Source organism: Lutjanus erythropterus, chromosome 13 (genome assembly GCF_056507025.1).
Source record: "Lutjanus erythropterus isolate fLutEry1 chromosome 13, fLutEry1.hap2, whole genome shotgun sequence".
Classification (NCBI taxonomy): domain Eukaryota; kingdom Metazoa; phylum Chordata; class Actinopteri; order Lutjaniformes; family Lutjanidae; genus Lutjanus; species Lutjanus erythropterus.
Window position 1 is genome coordinate 1303667 of NC_139329.1, and position 17522 is coordinate 1321188.

A 17522-nucleotide genomic window follows, 5' to 3' on the forward strand; every position below is an offset into this window, starting at 1 on the left:
TATAAATATCAGCAGACTTTTGAAATCCATGGCTGAATTATGTTTTGTCACCTTCTTTTATTTGGCTGCTTCCACTGATGTCTATTGAACGTGAGGTGAAATGCATTGCATGTTTTAATCATTCATGGTCTGTTTTCATTTTCAATAGTTTACATTTAACTAAAACTTTAATTGGACCTGAAAGGTTGGGCACAAAATGGTCCAAGCCAGACAAAATTCTGTGTGAACACAACCTGAAACTGTCCCTCATTAGCATATTTCAGCCCAGTGGGAGCTGGCAGTGACAGGGACATGGGGGGATTTTGAATTGGCAATGACAAAACTGGGGAGAAAAAAGACTACTGCTACTGTTCAATAATAATTTATGCACCCATTGGTGCACATTAATGACCCATTTCTCATCTCTATTATCTATTTGTTAACTAATATTTCATTATCTTACAGTTCCTTACAACCCTGTGTTTACATTTTTTATTTGAAAAATAAATAGTCTGACAAATAACAACCCAATAGCGTGGCACTTGGGTGGCTCATTTGGTGGAATACCTGTACTTGTACCTCTTTCCTCAAAATACTTTTATTTTTATGATTCATTATCTAACTAAATTAACCTTGTAATCACAATCCTAAATTCATGTTTTTACCTGTGTGGTCCTAAATCATATGCTGGCTCCCTAGATTGGCACTCACTCGTCAAAACTTTTAGAACCCCAGCTTTAAGGCCTGGTCACCCCACCATTTAACAGTTTCACTGCAGACCGTCTTGACAGTACTGACTGAGGGAACAGAGAGCCACCAGATCCAACATGGAAGAAGCTATGGGAACTTTGTGAGCTGTGTATTACCATCCTGTCTAACCAAAGTTCCTCTTACACAGTTCTGCTTCACAACAGAGACATGGCTTGCAGATATGGTATACCTCCTCCTGAATGAATGACAAACACTCATAAGAACAAAATGCCAGTGGGTGTAAACAGCTTAGTACAGAGACAATAGAAAGAAACTTGGGAGGCTATTGTAACTGAAGACACTTGCATGTCCCTGTTGGTTACTGTGTTAGCCATTACCTTGCTAACTACAGTTTACTATCGCTGCTAGTTGTTTCATGACATGTCGATTAATTCTGTCAAATTACTTTGCAGGGATTGAAAGGCAGATTGCTAGAAATGTGTGCTTCTTCTGTGTGTCTTCTGTACACAAACAGTAATAAATGCCCACCTGTAGTTCCTACAGTTTTCCCTTCTGACGGAGTTTCAGTGCAGTGTGACTGCACTGTAAGGTGTCAGGGAGGGAGCAGGGTCTGAATTTGATTCAGTCAGAGCAGAGAGGGAGGATAAAGGCAGATCACATGTTTCCCACAGAATCAGGACATATGGACAGAACTATCTGAAACTCATCATTAGGGCTTTGGACAGAGGGCTGCTGGAGTTTACATCACTCTCATGTTTCCCTTCTCAAGGACGGTTAAACAGACCTGCTTATTTACAGGTGTGGAAGTTACAAATGGGCTTCTGAGAACCTACAGTAAAGTTTTTTATGCTTAGTATCTTTTTATAAACCTAAGCACACAATCCAGAATAATCTTAATACTTGAAAATCTGAGAATAACATTTTTATATATGAGGCGCATGACCAAGTGTCCAAACAAAATGTTTCAGGACAGACAGGGCAAATATTTTAACATCAGTTAAAATTACATTTTGAAGTCTTGCAATATAGTGAATGCACCATTATGCAATTTTCATGTTAAACACACAATCCTCATACAGACATGAAACAATTTTAAAGGTCCAAGTGAGTAAGATTTGCAGGGATTTATTGGCAGAATATGGAGAAAATGGAACATAAGTATGTTTTCATTGTGTATGACCTCTCACATTTTGCATGAGTTTCATACACACCCCAAGTTCTTCTACACGCTTGGAAGGGGAGGGTAAGACAAGGTGTTTGCAATCTGCAAGCTCAGTTACGACAACTGGGCAAACTACATCTGTTAAGGATGAGCAAGAGATGCAGTTGAACGATCTGGAGCCTGGGTTGAGATTTCTTTTTGTTTGAAATTAGTTTTGCCTGAGCTGTAGCGACATGAAGTAGTTGCATTGCATTTGTAATTGCACTCAGTACAGGCTCAGGCTCACAAACTATGGAAGGGTATTAGGACCAAGCATAAGAAAAAAAAGAGAAGATTTATTTATTTATTTATTTATTTATTTATTTATTTATTTATTTATTTATTTATTTTTCTATTTTGCATTTTAAAAATAAAGTCAAAATGCCAAGAAAAAAGTTATTTGTTATATGCTGAGAAAAAAGTGGAAACAAAGTTGAAATGTTGAGATAAAATAAAAATAAAACTACATAAGAGGAGAACTTAAAAAAAATGCATTTCAAGAATATAGTTGTAATGTCAAGAACAAGTTTGAAATTTCAAGATCACCGTCAACCTTTTGAGAATATATCACGTTACTTATGTTAATGCATGACTGCCTCCAAGTCCCTCATGCAGATAAATTGGTAAAGCTGTATTTCAGAACTGGTTTTAGTAATTGAATGAAAATTCTCTCACATTTAGCTCATAAACACAGTGTGGTAATCAGTATTAGGACTTTGTAGAGTCTGTCACAAAAACTGCATCTTTTTTAGAAGGAGAAATCACACAAGGAGAAACCATACAAGGATATCAGTGGTTATACCTGTGTGCAATTCAGAGAGGAAATGTATCACAAGACACAATAAGACAATTGATCAAGTTGTTTGATTCTGAGTGTTTGGGGCTCCGGCAGGTGTGGCATCTGAGACACAGGCCAACACGCTGTGGCATATGGATTTATACGATAAGCTTAAGCCATGAGACTTTGTTGTAGTTGATACACTTGCATTTGTCCAGTAGCAGCTATTTCAGTTTGCCCGAATGTGGTTTACAACAGCCAATCACAGCAGAGGAGGAATTTACAACAGTAAATCACAGCATAGTAAACCTTCCAGTGATGTGATTGGCTTTTGCAAAATACTCTTTTGCTGTAACTGGCTGTTGTAAAAAAGAAACTGCTGTGATTTGCTGTTTTAAAACCTCAATACAGTGGGTGCCAGGGTCTTCTCTGATGCTGCACCCAAAATCTGGAACTCTCTTCCCCACCATATCCATACACTGGACTCCGTTGCAAAATTTAAAATTGCCCTTAAAAACCCAACTAACATACTCGCTCTAACTCCTTTGTTGGAATCTCATGTTTATTTTGTAAATTTATTGATTTTCTGCTCTGTATGTTTTGGTACTGTTGTTGCTGATTGTATGCTTTTTATGATGTGTGATCTATGCTGTTGTTGTGTAAGGTGACCTTGAGTATTATGAAAAGTGTCACTAAATAAAATGTTATTATTATTATTATTATTATTATTATTATTATTATTATTATTATTATTATTATTATTATTATCATTATTATTGTTATTATTATTATTAGTAGTAGTAGTAGTAGTAGTAGTAGTAGTCGTAGTAGTCGTAGTAGTAGTAGTAGTCGTAGTAGTAGTAGTAGTAGTAGTAGTAGTAGTATTAAAATCCGCCTTTGCTGTGTTTGGCTGTTGTAAAACATTTAGACTTTTGTCTTTCTCATTCCTGGCCTTAAACTCCTCCATACACCCACATTAGGATGACCAGATGAGAATGGGTGAAATTCAGTGAAGGGAGTTGTGGGTGGGGGTGTCCAGAAGGATTGAAATAGAATGAATTCGTGTGACAACATTTGTTATAAACATTATGAAGATCAGATTCAGATTCTGATGATGGGTCCTGTTTCACAATGATGTCAATATTCAGAGCTGTTCTTCAGCAGCACCTGCCATCAACACACACCTCCCCATCAGCTGGTCAAGCTGCTGGTGACACTATGAGGATGTGTTAGTGCAGCAGGTCAAGGAGATCTTCAAGACATTTTAAAACTCTGTCTTTAATCCACATCATTCAGTGTAATTATAACAAAAAGAAGATATTATAAATCTCTACAGAGAGTGAATTTGTTGTGTCTATTGTATATCAGCATGTTCAAAATATGTCATGAGCTGTATTAACCCTAAATGGTCAACAGAAGGTTGTCACCTTCATGTCAGGCATGAAGGACTCTCAAACCTGCTGTGTGTGACAGTGCTCCTCCTTCACACTGTCACACTGTGGCAGCACACACAACTCTGATTGTCTGTAGATCCACTCAGACCACTTCAGTGGTTCGGACTGAACTGAGGGGGGAGGGGAGGTCAGTCAGTAAGTTCACACAACAGTGGACAGCACACCTGCAGGGATGGAGGTCTGTAAGGGTCTGTTGTCTTCAGACAGCAGAAAAGTGAAAGGGTGGAACAGTTTACAGTAAAGAGCAATCCCATTTCTGCAAACACATGAGAGGTGCCCAGGCAGAAACTGGATTTCTGTCAGATGGGGCTTTTAGGGAAAATGAGGGTAAATGACAAAACTATCATAGAATAATGGTTACCATAAGTTGGATGTAATGCAATTTTGTTTGCAAAGTGAAAAAGGATGCAGAGGGAAAGACTTCTTCTTTTGTTCAGGGTTTGCTATGAATTTAAGCGTGGCTGAAGCGATGTTGTCTTGGTCTACATTTTACAGTCAGTGAATCGGTCACTCCAGGAAGTAGCAATGTTGCAACTGCAACAATTAACACAAATTCAACCACTCCCTGAGAATTCTGCACTAGCTTGCAATTTTGTCTAATCTCTCCAATGTTTCCACAAATTTGACCAATCATTGTAGGTTCAACAATCATAGTAGAATATCATACATTTACATCTCAATGAACCTGCTATATATAACATTTTATAACATATTATTACTTCTTTTTTCACAGGTATTGAAAATAACACAAGGTTTGTCATTGTTACTCGCGATGACCCACACAAGTAGCACAACCAGCATGATGCATCAAGTCACCTGGCAGCATAGTGAGAAGCTCGAGTCAACACTGCCTGAGCAAAGAAACAGTTAAAAAGACAATCCACACTGACAAAAAGTAAATCAAAAGGATTCTCTTTAATTTGTTAAAGATAAGAGAAAATATGCTTTTATTTATTTAATTATATATATTTAAAAATATACATTCATTCCATAGTTTGTGTTTTGCAGCTACTCCTTTCCTCAGACATGTTGTGCTTTTTGTCTGAGAAAGAATTACAGGAATATTTGTCTGTCATAATTTGTCTGCAAGCTTATTCTGAAAAAAAAAAAGCATAAAAAAATCGTAATGAATTGTGAGTTGGATGTATCATTACATCCCTAATAATAATAATAATAATAATAATAATAATAATAATAACAATATTTTATTATTATTATTATTATTTCCACTTGCTCCCACAATTTATTGCAAAAAACACCTAAAACATCACAGCAAGCGTCACATTCTTTTTTAGAAAAGCTGCCATTTTAATCAGTCATTTTAAGCTGCAACAATCCCCAAAAACCCTGTGAAATCCTGTGGAGAGAGGAGAAACTTCTGTGGAAACCAGAGACCAAGCTGGAGGCCAAAGAGCACAAACTACCTGCTGATGTAGATCTGTAAACTGTAAGCTCGTGTCTAGAGACCCAGAGAGCTACTGCTGTCATGAGTGGGACTTAGTTACAATACAACCTGAGGATCTTTGTGAATCAGAATATGTCAGCAACTCACATACAGTCTGAACACCATCCATCCAGAGTTCCCTTCCACACTGAACACTGTTGGCTTACAGACCTTCAATTTTCTGAATATAAATAAGGAAAAACATCCTAGACCAGAAGGACCTAATGACGATTTGTCTTTAGAGTAAGTTTAAGGTTCTCACCTCATTTTATTGTATAATAACTATTAGAAAACTTCAAGTTCACTGGCTTTATTTCCCTTCTATACAGTGACAAGGTGGCTATACTACAAAGGAAGCTCAACACAGCCAGGCTGTCTTAGCATGAGCTGCGTGACAAAACCCAAAACCCCAGTCTGAGATGACAGGTATCACTCAGGCTTACCTCTTCACACTCTGTATGTGTGCACATAAAAAGGAGCATTTGGTGCGTCATTTGACTCTTCTTCCACACAAAGTGAAGCGATCATGAGCTTCCCTCTTCAAGTTGAACAAGTTGCTATAATTAAGAGATATGGAAAGTATAAAAAATTTATGGCAAAAGCAACACTGTTGCTGCAAATAAGGCAGGAGAAGAAGAATGCTGTCAGAAAATGACTAATGGACTGAATGTGATCTTAAAATAGAGTGAGGTCACCCTGACAGAACAAGAGCAGCTCTGTGCTGCACCTACAAACACTGGCTGGTGTGTGTCTCCCTCTCTGGCTTGATCTGAAGCTGAGTGTGCCTCACACACACAGACCGTATATTAAATAGATCACACAGCCCCAACAAGGCTCTGTTATTTGCAGTGGTTGAAGGAGTACTGAAAATCTGTACTCAAGTACAAGTACTGTTAAACTACTAAAATCTTATTCAGTCACAAGTAAAAGCACAGGTGTTAGAAAAATACTTAAGTAAAAGTACAAACTACTCCTCTCAGAAGCTACTCAGAGTATTAGTTACTTTGGTAATTTCATGGTAAATAGGTTGTTACCAAGTAGTATATTTCAAATTTCTCAGAAATGCCCCCAAATTTCCTGGTTAATTATGTGATAATTAGCAAATACAGTTTTCATGTAGTGGGTGGTAATCACCAACTAACATGTTAAATTTGCAGTTAATTTCAAAGAAAGTTCAAATATGTGAAATGGTATTTACCACCTACTTGCATAGAAATGACTCTTGTGAATTATCACATATTTACCATGACATTTAGGGGTAATTTGTAAAAAAAAAAAAAAAAAAAAAAAAAAAATTCAAATATGTCACTTGGTTTAATATATTGATGTTGATGTTTAATATATTAACAATAGAACACATTCTTTTGTTAGTGAATTTCTCATTTTAAGTTTTAGTTTCTCTATTCATCAAATGGCTCCTCCAGACAAAAATGTTATATGAAGTGTAGTTACTGACATTTATACATTGTAGATTAAATATTCATTGGTTTTTCATCCATATGTCCTGGTTTTCATTGGCCTGTTTGCAGCTGGATCAACTTACTGGCTACAAAAATGCAGATGAAAGGTTTGGACATGAATTAAATTGTATTCATTTATGTTTTCTAAAGTGTCTAAGTAGATTACATGGTGTAATACATACTTAAGTACAAGTAAAACTACAGACTTGAAAATCTACTCATAAAAGTACAAGTACCCCCAAAAACGACTTAATAACAGTAAACTGAGTGTTTGTAATTAGTTACTTCCACCCCTGGTTATTTGAAATCACTTTTACAACATTAAGACAATTGCACAGTTTTATATGCTAAAGTTAGACTGAAATAAATTCTAAGTTCAAAATATGTATTGCTTGGCAAGATTATAGTAAATTAACAGTTAAAAACAAGTCCATCCATGCTTTATTCTGACTGAAACAGTTAATTATCTTCCTTCATTTAAAAACCTCTTCATACAACATTGAGTTAAATATGCATATATAAAAATATATATATGTGTATAAATATATATATATATATATATATATATATACATATATATATATATATATATATATATACACAGTGCAATTACTTGGTTTCACCAGAAGATGTCAACCTTATACTACTAACAGTAATGAATAGTACCTTCTACAGATCGTTATATACTGCTCCCCTCCCTTTGTAACTGTAGTGGCTCGTTGGTCTAGGGGTATGATTCTCGCTTTGGGTGCGAGAGGTCCCGGGTTGAAATCCCGGACGAGCCCATCTTTTTTCAGGCGTACACTCTCTTTTTTGTTTTCACAGTTAGAATCAGCGTTATTGGACAGCTCTGTACAGACAAACAAGGAATCTGACTTTGGCTGTGTTGCTTGTACAGCTGAAAACAAAGCTGAACAAAACATTAACATTCAGCTGTTATGTACATGCATTTAGGTGAAAAATATAAATATATTGTATATATGGCAATGTTGAAATATAAAAATCTAAGTTGTAAAAAAGAATACAATAGTGAAAATATGATGGGGTAAATATTGACTGATTAAAGGTGGGGTGAGTCATTCTGGAGAAAGACAGTTGATATTTGAACACACCAGCAAAACAAAAACACCCTCCTTCTAGTGCTCCTTCAGAAGCTCCGTCCCTCAAATTCATGAACATGCATTGGCAAAGAAACTACAGTGACAACTGAGCAACAGGGTGCATTCCAGTGCATCTGGAGCCCTAAGTTACAATGGAAGTGAATGGTGACCAGTTTTCAAACATTGAAAAAAATGAAAAAAAATAAAAAAAATAAAAAAAAACATAAAACACCTCCATGCTGCTCATCTGGTGTAATCCAAGTCTCCATGAATCAGAATCTCCAAGTCCCAACATGCCATTTGCACACCATCACACTGCACACACCCAGTTCAGACAGTGTGCATGTGCACATGAACGTGGCTCAGGATCTACAGTAGTAGAAGATTCAGACTAAAACATGGTGTAAAATACTTTTTTTTGTCAATTTGGCATGTTGGGGCTTTAGGAGACTTGGATTACACCAGATGAGCAGTGTGGAGGCATTTTATGTTTTGTTTTGTTTTTTTAACTGGTCACCATTCACTTCTATTGTTTGGGAGATTCTGCAACACTTTTTCCTGTGAAACTCCAGCAGTGTTTTGTGGATTAAAATATTAAACCTGACTTTCAGCTGACATGAGGGTGAGTAGATAATGACTGAATTGTCATTTTAGGGTGAACTATCCCTTTAAGTTTTAGAAAAGTTTTACAAACTAATAATGTTTTGGGGAGATTATTTACTTTTCTTCTTCAGAAAAAACTTGAATCTTTGACTTGTTGAAGTAAGTTCCCTTGAGATTTTGAGTCTTTGGCTTATTTTCTTGATGAGAGAAAATAAACAGATTGAGGGGGCCTGTTAACTCAGCCTAAATACATTAATTTCTTATTTATAAAGGGTAAATGCATGCAAGATAATATACGGTGATGTGGAAATGGCAGTAAATAATTAAATTTTCCACACAATCTTTGCATATAGTTAAGTATAGTTAAATGTTGGTTAAATCAATTAATTTTTACTTGAACCAGAATTATGTTTGTGGTCTTCCTTGTTTTGTCTGGACTTTGAGTTGGTTCATGACAGTATCGAAATGAACAATATAACATCACGTTGTTTCTTATGTCAAAGTGACAGTCCACCCCAAAATCAAAAGTACATATATTTACTCTTACCTGTAGTGCTGCTTACCCATCTAGATATAGATATATTAATATAGATATTTTTTTGCAGTGTTTTGGAGATATGAGCTGCAGAAATGTCTGCCTTCTCTCCAGCTGGATGGCATGCTCAAAGTGTCATTAAAAAAAAAGACTTTTTTTTTTTTTTTTAAGAAAAACTTAACTGCAATGTCTCTTTCCTCAAGATGAGCTATAGACCTTGTTGTGAGCAGTTTCATGTAGGAACTATTTCAAGTAATACTCCTACAACTACTGCAGATTTTAAAATCCTGTTATCTGTCTATAAAGCACTAAATGGTCTCAGACCTAAATACATGTCCGATCCATACGTTACTAAGCAGCCAGATCCTGGAACAAGTTTACTCTGTTCACAGGATCAAAACCAAGCAAGGTGGAGCAACCTTTAGTTTCTGTGCTCCCCACCTGTGGAACAAACTTCCAGAATACCTGAAACTGTCAGCTCATTTAAATCAGGGCTTTAAACTTTATGTTTACTGCAGCTTTTGCTTTTGTTAGTAATTTCTGTTATGTTTTAACTACTTACTGAGTCTCTTCTAGAGTTTGTTGTTATGATCTCAAATGCAATTTTAATGTCCTAATAACATTTTATTGTAATGTATTTCTATGCTCCTATGAAATTGCCTTGTGTCTGAATAGCGCTGAAGACATAAACTTGCCTTACCCTGCCTTACTATCAGTTGTACTGGTGTTGATACCACTGCTCCTAAATGGAATGCTGTTCTTTTTCTGTGTGCCAACATTGTCTTTAGGTTTAGGTGTGCCATCTCTGGGGTTGTGCAGCAATGTTTCACCATCATATATGTCATAAATTCCACCTGTGTTTTTCTGCATGGACAGGTCAACATGTTTGCTGTGATACACGCTCACTACTAATACTGTTACTTACTGTTGATATGTGGCTAAAATGATAAAACTACAGCTGCCATATCTCATTCTAGTGTGATTACTGCTGATGTTATAACTCTTACTGCTGGAGCTCAGTTCATTAAAAGTGGGGTGTGCTATTCTAATCTTTATTAAATTCAGCAAATATCTCCCCATTGTCTCCTAGCTCCCTGTTCTGTGTGCGTGCTGAAAACCCCCATAATGTTTCTCCACAGCCCAGCCTCTGTAAATGTTATATTAACTAAGTGGTTCAGATTGAAATAACACAACACTACTCCAGCCAATCAGCGACAGGTGACGTTTGTGCTGGTGCGCAGGACGGGAGAAGGAGGAGGAGGAGAGATGCGTAAGTTTAATTCACCCCAAACTAATGAGCAACATGGTAACAGCTAGTGAGCACTGGTTGGCAGGCAGCTGGCAGGCAGCCTCTGACTTTCACCAGAGAAGCTGGTTCTTTCTGTTTTAAATCCACTTTTTAATCCCAAAAGTTTGAAACATTAACGCTTAGTTTCTCTCCTGCCAGTAAAGGAGTCAGCATCAGGTCTGTCCCTGGCTCTCTCCCCAAAAGCTCCCTGACTCTCAGCAGCTGCCTGTCAGCTCTGTGCCTCAGCTCCTCTCCAAACTTGGTATTTTCATAGCAATAACACCTTACTTTCCTTCATTGGGGCTACCGGTAACTTCAGGCTGCAGGCGCGCTGGATTCTGACATATTGCTCAGTTGTTTGACTGTTGTGTTCAAATATCAACTGTCTTTCTCCAAAATGACTCACCCCACCTCCAATATGCAGAAGTGCTTTGAAGAGGAAACGAGAAACACTCAGCATCAACTGACCTTCAACTCAACCATATTCCTTAAAATAGAACCTTTATTATATAAAAATGCTTTTGATACAAAAAATGTCATGAGTGTAAATTACACAAAGCATTTTTAGCTGAGACAAGTACAGGGTTTTAAGGAGTTGTACTGACACAGTGGTTTGAGGTGGGGCCTAAAGCCCTTCATCTCATGAGTTCCCACTTACACATACAGACGCTACTTCACTGTTATCTGGAAACCCCTGTGCAGCCAGTCAACACACATGGTTTCACCAAACAAGAGCAACAAGATCAATACATGTTCCAAAAGTTCCCCACCTCCAAAAGTGCTTATCAGGACCCTGCATTGTTCTCTAACTGGGCTGATACAGAATATGCTCTCCTAGGCACAAAAGCATCCCAAAGAGATACACACATTCATTCATGGCCACGTTCACCTTTGTTTGGTTCTTGGAAGATTGGAAAAGACAACCTTTTATCTACTATTAAATGACAGTAGGATGTTCCAAAGATGGCAGTGAGGCCACCCTGGAGGTAGCTTGATGCTTTTTTTGTCCAATTGTTCTAAAAGATGATAAGAGCTGAAGACCCAAAACATTCTCCTCCTTCTTCAGAAACTCTTGTTTATTTCCTGGGAATAATAAGATTGCTTTTCTTTTTTTTGTTTGTAAGTGCATAAAATGAATTCAACTTTTTTGTTCTAGGTCCGCTGATGATAATATTAGAATATCAACGGTTGTAGTGGTAGTAATAATAATAATAATAATACTAATAAGTGCTGGATAAACCCTGTAAACACAGTTTGTCTTCACATAGCAGGCTGAATATAATAAGGTCCAAAGCCCAAAGCGAGCCCACAACAGTACCTGATGAGTTTTTATCAAAGCAGGCCTCACATACGCTGCACCAGCACACATACTTTCTCCCAAGAGTTGATATTGTTAAGATTAACTTAATACAACCATCACTTGGAGTCAGTAAATTATAGTAATTAATTAATTGTGATGTTGCCTTGCAGCTGGTTCACACTACATGCTGGAGCAGTGTGTGACGACACAGGCTGTGTTTCTGCTGTGAGGCAGCTGCTGAAAGTTCTACCCTTCTACATAGAGCTTGCAGAAGAGTTTGAAAAGAAGAAAATAGCTGTTTTTTGAACACAATCAATGATTTCCCCCTCATTTGGAAGGGGAGGGATGAATGGATAGAGGGAGAAGAGAAAGGGAGTTAAACTGTTATTTAAAATCAAATGATCATCCCCTTGCATGGAGCGTAGAGGAACCTCTCATCTACTGGATTATGAGATATCTGTATCAGAGGAGCAGGTCAGGGGGTCACCAAAGACCTTAGGACTCCTAGAAACCTGTAGTTGTAAAATGGGGGATCAGGCATAAAAAACATCAATCATGTGAGTCAAACCTTTGGTTTCTGCAGGATATTTGAAATAGGAAAACATTCAAACTCTACAGCAGGGTTCACTGGTTAGGTTCACTATACTGGAGGTGAGCAACTGCACAGCTGAAGGCCTCAGCATGCTTCAAAACAAGTGCGTGTATTTTTTGGTATTGGTTGAGGCTGTGACTTCACCTGCCAAAGTTCATAAAAGTTGAACTCGAACTCGCGAAGATGAGTGAACGTACCCTAACAGTGTCGAAAAGACATTTTCAAGCCCACTCCATGGTGTGATTGGCCAGGTGTGTGGAGGTGTGAAAAGTGGGCGGGGCGAGATGAGGGAAGATTCAAATGAAGCCTACCGAGACCTTCAGTTGATTTGAGGAACAGCTCTGATTAACATGTGTCAGTGGGAAATCTTTCAACCTTTCACTCTTTTGTTTCCAAGAAGACTCCTTCAAACCAAACATGGCGACAGACACAGAGACATACATAATGATCTACACACAAACAGAAATACAAATAACAAAAGTCGCTATAAGAATAATTTGTTATTAACTGTAAAATAGCTTCATGATCTATTGTCAATATGAGAGTGGTAATTTTGGGCTTTTTGTGTAATTTTATGTCATAGGAACTGACAGAGTATGTACACAATAGCAGCAAACATACTTTTGGTAAACGGGACAATGAGGGCAAAGTAAATGTTTAGATTCACAGTGAAAAGTTTTCACTTCTCACAACTCAATCATGGACTTCATTACACATACAGTATGTACAATAGCTTTACATGTCATTTGGTATGTTGTTGTCACGTGGTGATTTCATGGGACAAAGACAAACAGACGTCTCTCTCTGTTGACTTGGGACAGCTCGACCACTTCAACAGGCCCCGTGTTCAAACACTTCCCACTCTGAAATGTGAGGGACACCATTTCAAAACAACGTACGAAAGATTTCACACTTTGATCTTGGCCCTATTGCATCCATCCATCCATCCACTCATTCATTCACACAAATTCACTCAGTCATCATCTGCAAATGGATCTAATTTCCTACATCAAGCCAAACATTCACATGTGCTGTCCAATCATTCATCCATCCATCACTCACTTACTCACACACACATCCGCTCATCTGTCTGTGTTCTGTGGAGCGGTGGATCAGCCAACGTGAATAAAATAGTAAAATAATTTCCTCTCTGATTTATTTTTGTTCATATTATTTTAACACTATATACAGTCCTGCCGCTGGTCTGGACGCTGTGAGGAAGAAGAGGACAAACAGTGTGAAGCTGGGGGGTTCGTCCATGCCTTGGCATACTAGTTACCACTGGTAACTCTCTCAGTTAGAAGAGTTTGGGCGAGGCAGGAGCAGCATGAGGCCAGGACACGGGCTTATATATGGACAAATGGAAGTCTGAACAAGTGGCCCAGCAAAAGAAGAGTTCTTCTTTGATGGAATGAAAATCGAAGGGGGAGCTACTGGCTGGATTCACTCGTCGTCTCATTTCTGTGCCCTGCAGTGAGGCAGGGACAGCCTCAGACCTTCAACCCACCATGAGGACAAGTGGAGGACAGACAGAACTGATCAGATGATGGTCACCCTGAGAGCTCCGGGATGACTGGAATGATGAAATGACTGATGTGGGACTTGGGGACGCTAAACCTGACCAGCTGATAAAAAGCAGCACGGTGAGTCGGTCAGGGCTAGTGGTCAGCAACATGACTTGTTTCCCTGGTAATGGGGGCCAGACGAGGACTTCGTCCCTTCCTTCCTCACAGGGCTCATGGGCTGTTGGGGGGTCACGAGGAGTCGGTGCAGGGCGAGGGAGGAGGGGGGCACAGGTGGAAGTAGGAGCGCTCGGTGGAAGGGGACGGGGGGCAGCTCTCCTCAGCTGACAGGTACTGGGAGCGGGGGGTGGGGGGTGGGGGGTAAGGGTCCGAGTCTGAGTTAAGGTCCATGTAGTACTTGTTGTGTTTGCCGTGGCTGCCGTGGCCCGTGGCCTTCCAGCGGCCCGCTGATGATGCCAGCCCAGCCGGCGGGTGGTGAGGGGTGTAGTCACTGTCACAAACGTCAGTGCTGCAGGGGGTTGTGGGTGGAGCGGCACCACGGACTGGGTGGTAGGGTCTGATGGGGAGGAGACAAAGTTTAAAACAGGGTTCAGACTCACTTCTAGTCAGACACTTACTGAGACTCAGGACTGTCTATAGAGGTATGACAGGTAGAAGCCATCCATTAGCCAATCAGCTATCTCACTTCCACACAGAGTATACGTGTCTGATCAGGCTCTGTGGATTTAAAGGCTGGTGGTGTTCTAGATTTTTCTTATTGTCAACAAACTCCCATGTGCAGAGCCAAAAAACATTGAAGTTTCTACTCTCAGTGGTTCTGGTAAAGAATCTGAGGCATCACAATGGACCACAGATTTACTTAGAAACTTTAGTTAACTAATACTAACAAGAACTGTGTGTGTGTATCAAAGCCTGGTATATCTAATGGGCCTTTTCTTTGTCATTGTACTTTTTTGTAAAGGTCTGCAAGACATTTTAAGTACAGAAATCACATTTACATAATAATAATAATAATAATAATAATAATAATAATAATAATAATGGTCCAACTGTTTAAGTGTGTGTTACCTGTATGATCTGGTGGTGGAGGGACTGTTGGAGGAGTAGAAGACCTCTGTGTTGTAGAGAGAGCGGTCTGTAGCCGGGGACGGAGGAGGATTCAAGATCTACAAACACAAAACATCTGTGTGTTATCTGACTGTGGACAGGAAACAACAGACTATGTGTGTGCAGACTGTGTGTGTGTGTGTGTGTGTGTGTGGACCTGGGGGTAGAAGGCTCCCTTGGTAGATGATGAGCTGCTGGATGAGGCTCCGGTCACATGGTTCCTGTCATAGAGAGGAGCTCCGCTGCTGCTGCTTCCCATCAGGCTGACTGAGCTCATCATCGACTTCCCACAGGAGATACCTGCACACACAAAGTCACATGTTACACACCCCATCACACATGAGTCATGTTGTAAGCATGGCACCACTGCTGCTGTCTGATTGTACCTTGGAAGGTGCCGTGCTGCGAGCTGCTGGGGGCGATAAAGTTGAGGGGTACATGGGGCGTACCACTGATGTACTCATGAGGAAAAGTGCCACTGGGGCCCTTGTAGCGTCGACAAACTACACGCTGGCAGACGAAGTAAGCTCCCCCGATAACGAAGACCAGCAGGATGATGGCGATGACCGGGCCGATGGTGTTGGGCCCAGTGTTGGGGATGCCACTGGAGGGAGGGGACACATACTCTGAAAGAGAAAGAGAAGAGGGAGGCAGAGGGAGTTAAGAGGTAAATGAAACGCGTCACCAGAAACAATAAAAGTGTGCGAGAATGTTTCAGTGTTTTTACCACAGGCGAGCTCATCTGATCCATCGGGACAGTCAGAGTAATTGTCACACTGTTGTTTCTTGGTGATACACTGGTTGTCACCACAGCGGAACTGGTTAGGAGGGCAGATGTCTGGAGGAGAGCAAGAAACAGCCCTGTCAGTTTCTTACTAACCGTAAAGTTTTATATGGTAACATCTTAATGCTCATTTATGCTCCCTTTACATATGAAAATAAACATGTATGTTTTTAACAATATAACCATCACTGCCCACAAATTGCCTTTACAGTGGCATGGATGTTAAGCAATAAATCCCCTAGAGGGTACAGCTCAGAGTCAACAATGAAGAAGAGTCAAAAGTTTCTGACAGCACCAAACATGGCGATGCTGGAGGAGACAGTAATAATAAACCTCTTGAGAAAGAGGTGAAAGCGGAGGCAGCGTTGTAGACAGAGATGGTCTGCGCACCATCAAATGCATCATGACATGTGGGTGGATAAGTTTTTTCACTGCCTATTTAACGACAAACGTAATTTTCAATACTACCAGATTTTTAAACCTTTTAAACCTTCATTTATTGGACTATTGGCTACACTGCTACACTGCCTCCATGGATACTGAAGGTACTGCTCTGTTCAGTCTGTATTGGTAAGTTTTCAGAAAATGTGCAGAAGTATGAATGAAATGAATGTATGGACAAAAGGCTGCATCAGTATCCGTATGTGTATCTAATCTAGAGCATAAATGAGCCATTAGAGGAAAAGCCATGTTACATTTAACACATGCTTTGCACAATTTCTAAATGTCTGATCATCTACAAAAATAATGCTCTGACAAAAACTTACTTACTTACTTTTGACAACAAAGGATATATACGGTATATAAGACCTGATTTACTAAGATCCCAAATAAAGAGTAAATTTTGTTCTAATTCTAACATACTGCATGTTTGATTGGTGGGTGTTTTGTTGGTAATCAAATAAGAATAATTGTATCAATAAGGGGTTTGTGTGTTTTACAGGTTTCCACCATGGGGAGTTTGGACAGAAAACAAAATGACTGCAAGCACAAAATGAAATTTGACCCCATGGAGGTGTTAGTGTAAGAGGGAAATACACATATTGTTGAGGTACAGCAAAAAATGTCACAAACAATAAATAAATAAATATGCAAGCTGTGTCCTCTGTGGCCTGAGCGCTCAGGTGGGACACTCGGGCCTCTATCAGCCTGTATTTGGTCTGACAGTGGCCATAAATAACCTGACAAGAGGCATGGAAGACGGGTTACAGGCAGCGGTGAGGTATCTCAATCCAAGCACACACTGCTTGGAGAGGAGCACAGTGGATGAGAGGAGCATGGTGGGGCAAAGATGAGCAATCTGCCAAAAAACCCCAGTTAAAAATGTGATGTTAGCGAATTCATGTTTAATACTGGGGGAGAAACACCCCATACTGCAAATTCATTTCAAACCTGCTAAATGGACAGTGCGTGCTGTCTTGTACATTTGAAAGACACAATCCTCAGTGCACACTGTTAGTAAATCAATTTGCACATTTGTTTGTGGCTGATATCAAGTTTGCACATGTTTTTGTGCACACAAACCTTTAATAAATCAGGCCCACAGTATGCACCTGTAGTTATAAAAAGAAACAATAGGGAAAGTGTTTCTCAGACCCATCATAAAGTACAGAGTGACCTCAAGACCTTGACTGGACTCTGATAGCACTGTAACACAAGTGTT

General features: G+C 39.3%; 1 protein-coding gene and 1 non-coding gene across 2 annotated transcripts in view; one reads left to right on the top strand and one right to left on the bottom strand.

Annotated features, from left to right (window-relative positions):
• Window positions 1–7740: 7740 nt before the first annotated feature.
• Window positions 7741–7812, top strand: trnap-ugg (transfer RNA proline (anticodon UGG)). Its single transcript has one exon. It is a non-coding gene; the product is annotated as a tRNA-Pro (tRNA).
• Window positions 7813–11037: 3225 nt separating this feature from the next.
• Window positions 11038–17522, bottom strand: part of lrp5 (low density lipoprotein receptor-related protein 5) — a 75607-nt gene continuing 69122 nt past the window's right edge. The window contains exons 25-29 of the mRNA XM_084734921.1: window positions 15803–15913; window positions 15462–15701; window positions 15233–15375; window positions 15037–15134; window positions 11038–14524 (exon numbers count right to left, since the gene is read on the bottom strand). Of these exons, the coding sequence (XP_084591047.1) occupies window positions 14200–14524; window positions 15037–15134; window positions 15233–15375; window positions 15462–15701; window positions 15803–15913 (917 nt within the window). The 3' untranslated portion in view covers window positions 11038–14199. The remainder of the gene's footprint in view (window positions 14525–15036; window positions 15135–15232; window positions 15376–15461; window positions 15702–15802; window positions 15914–17522) is intronic.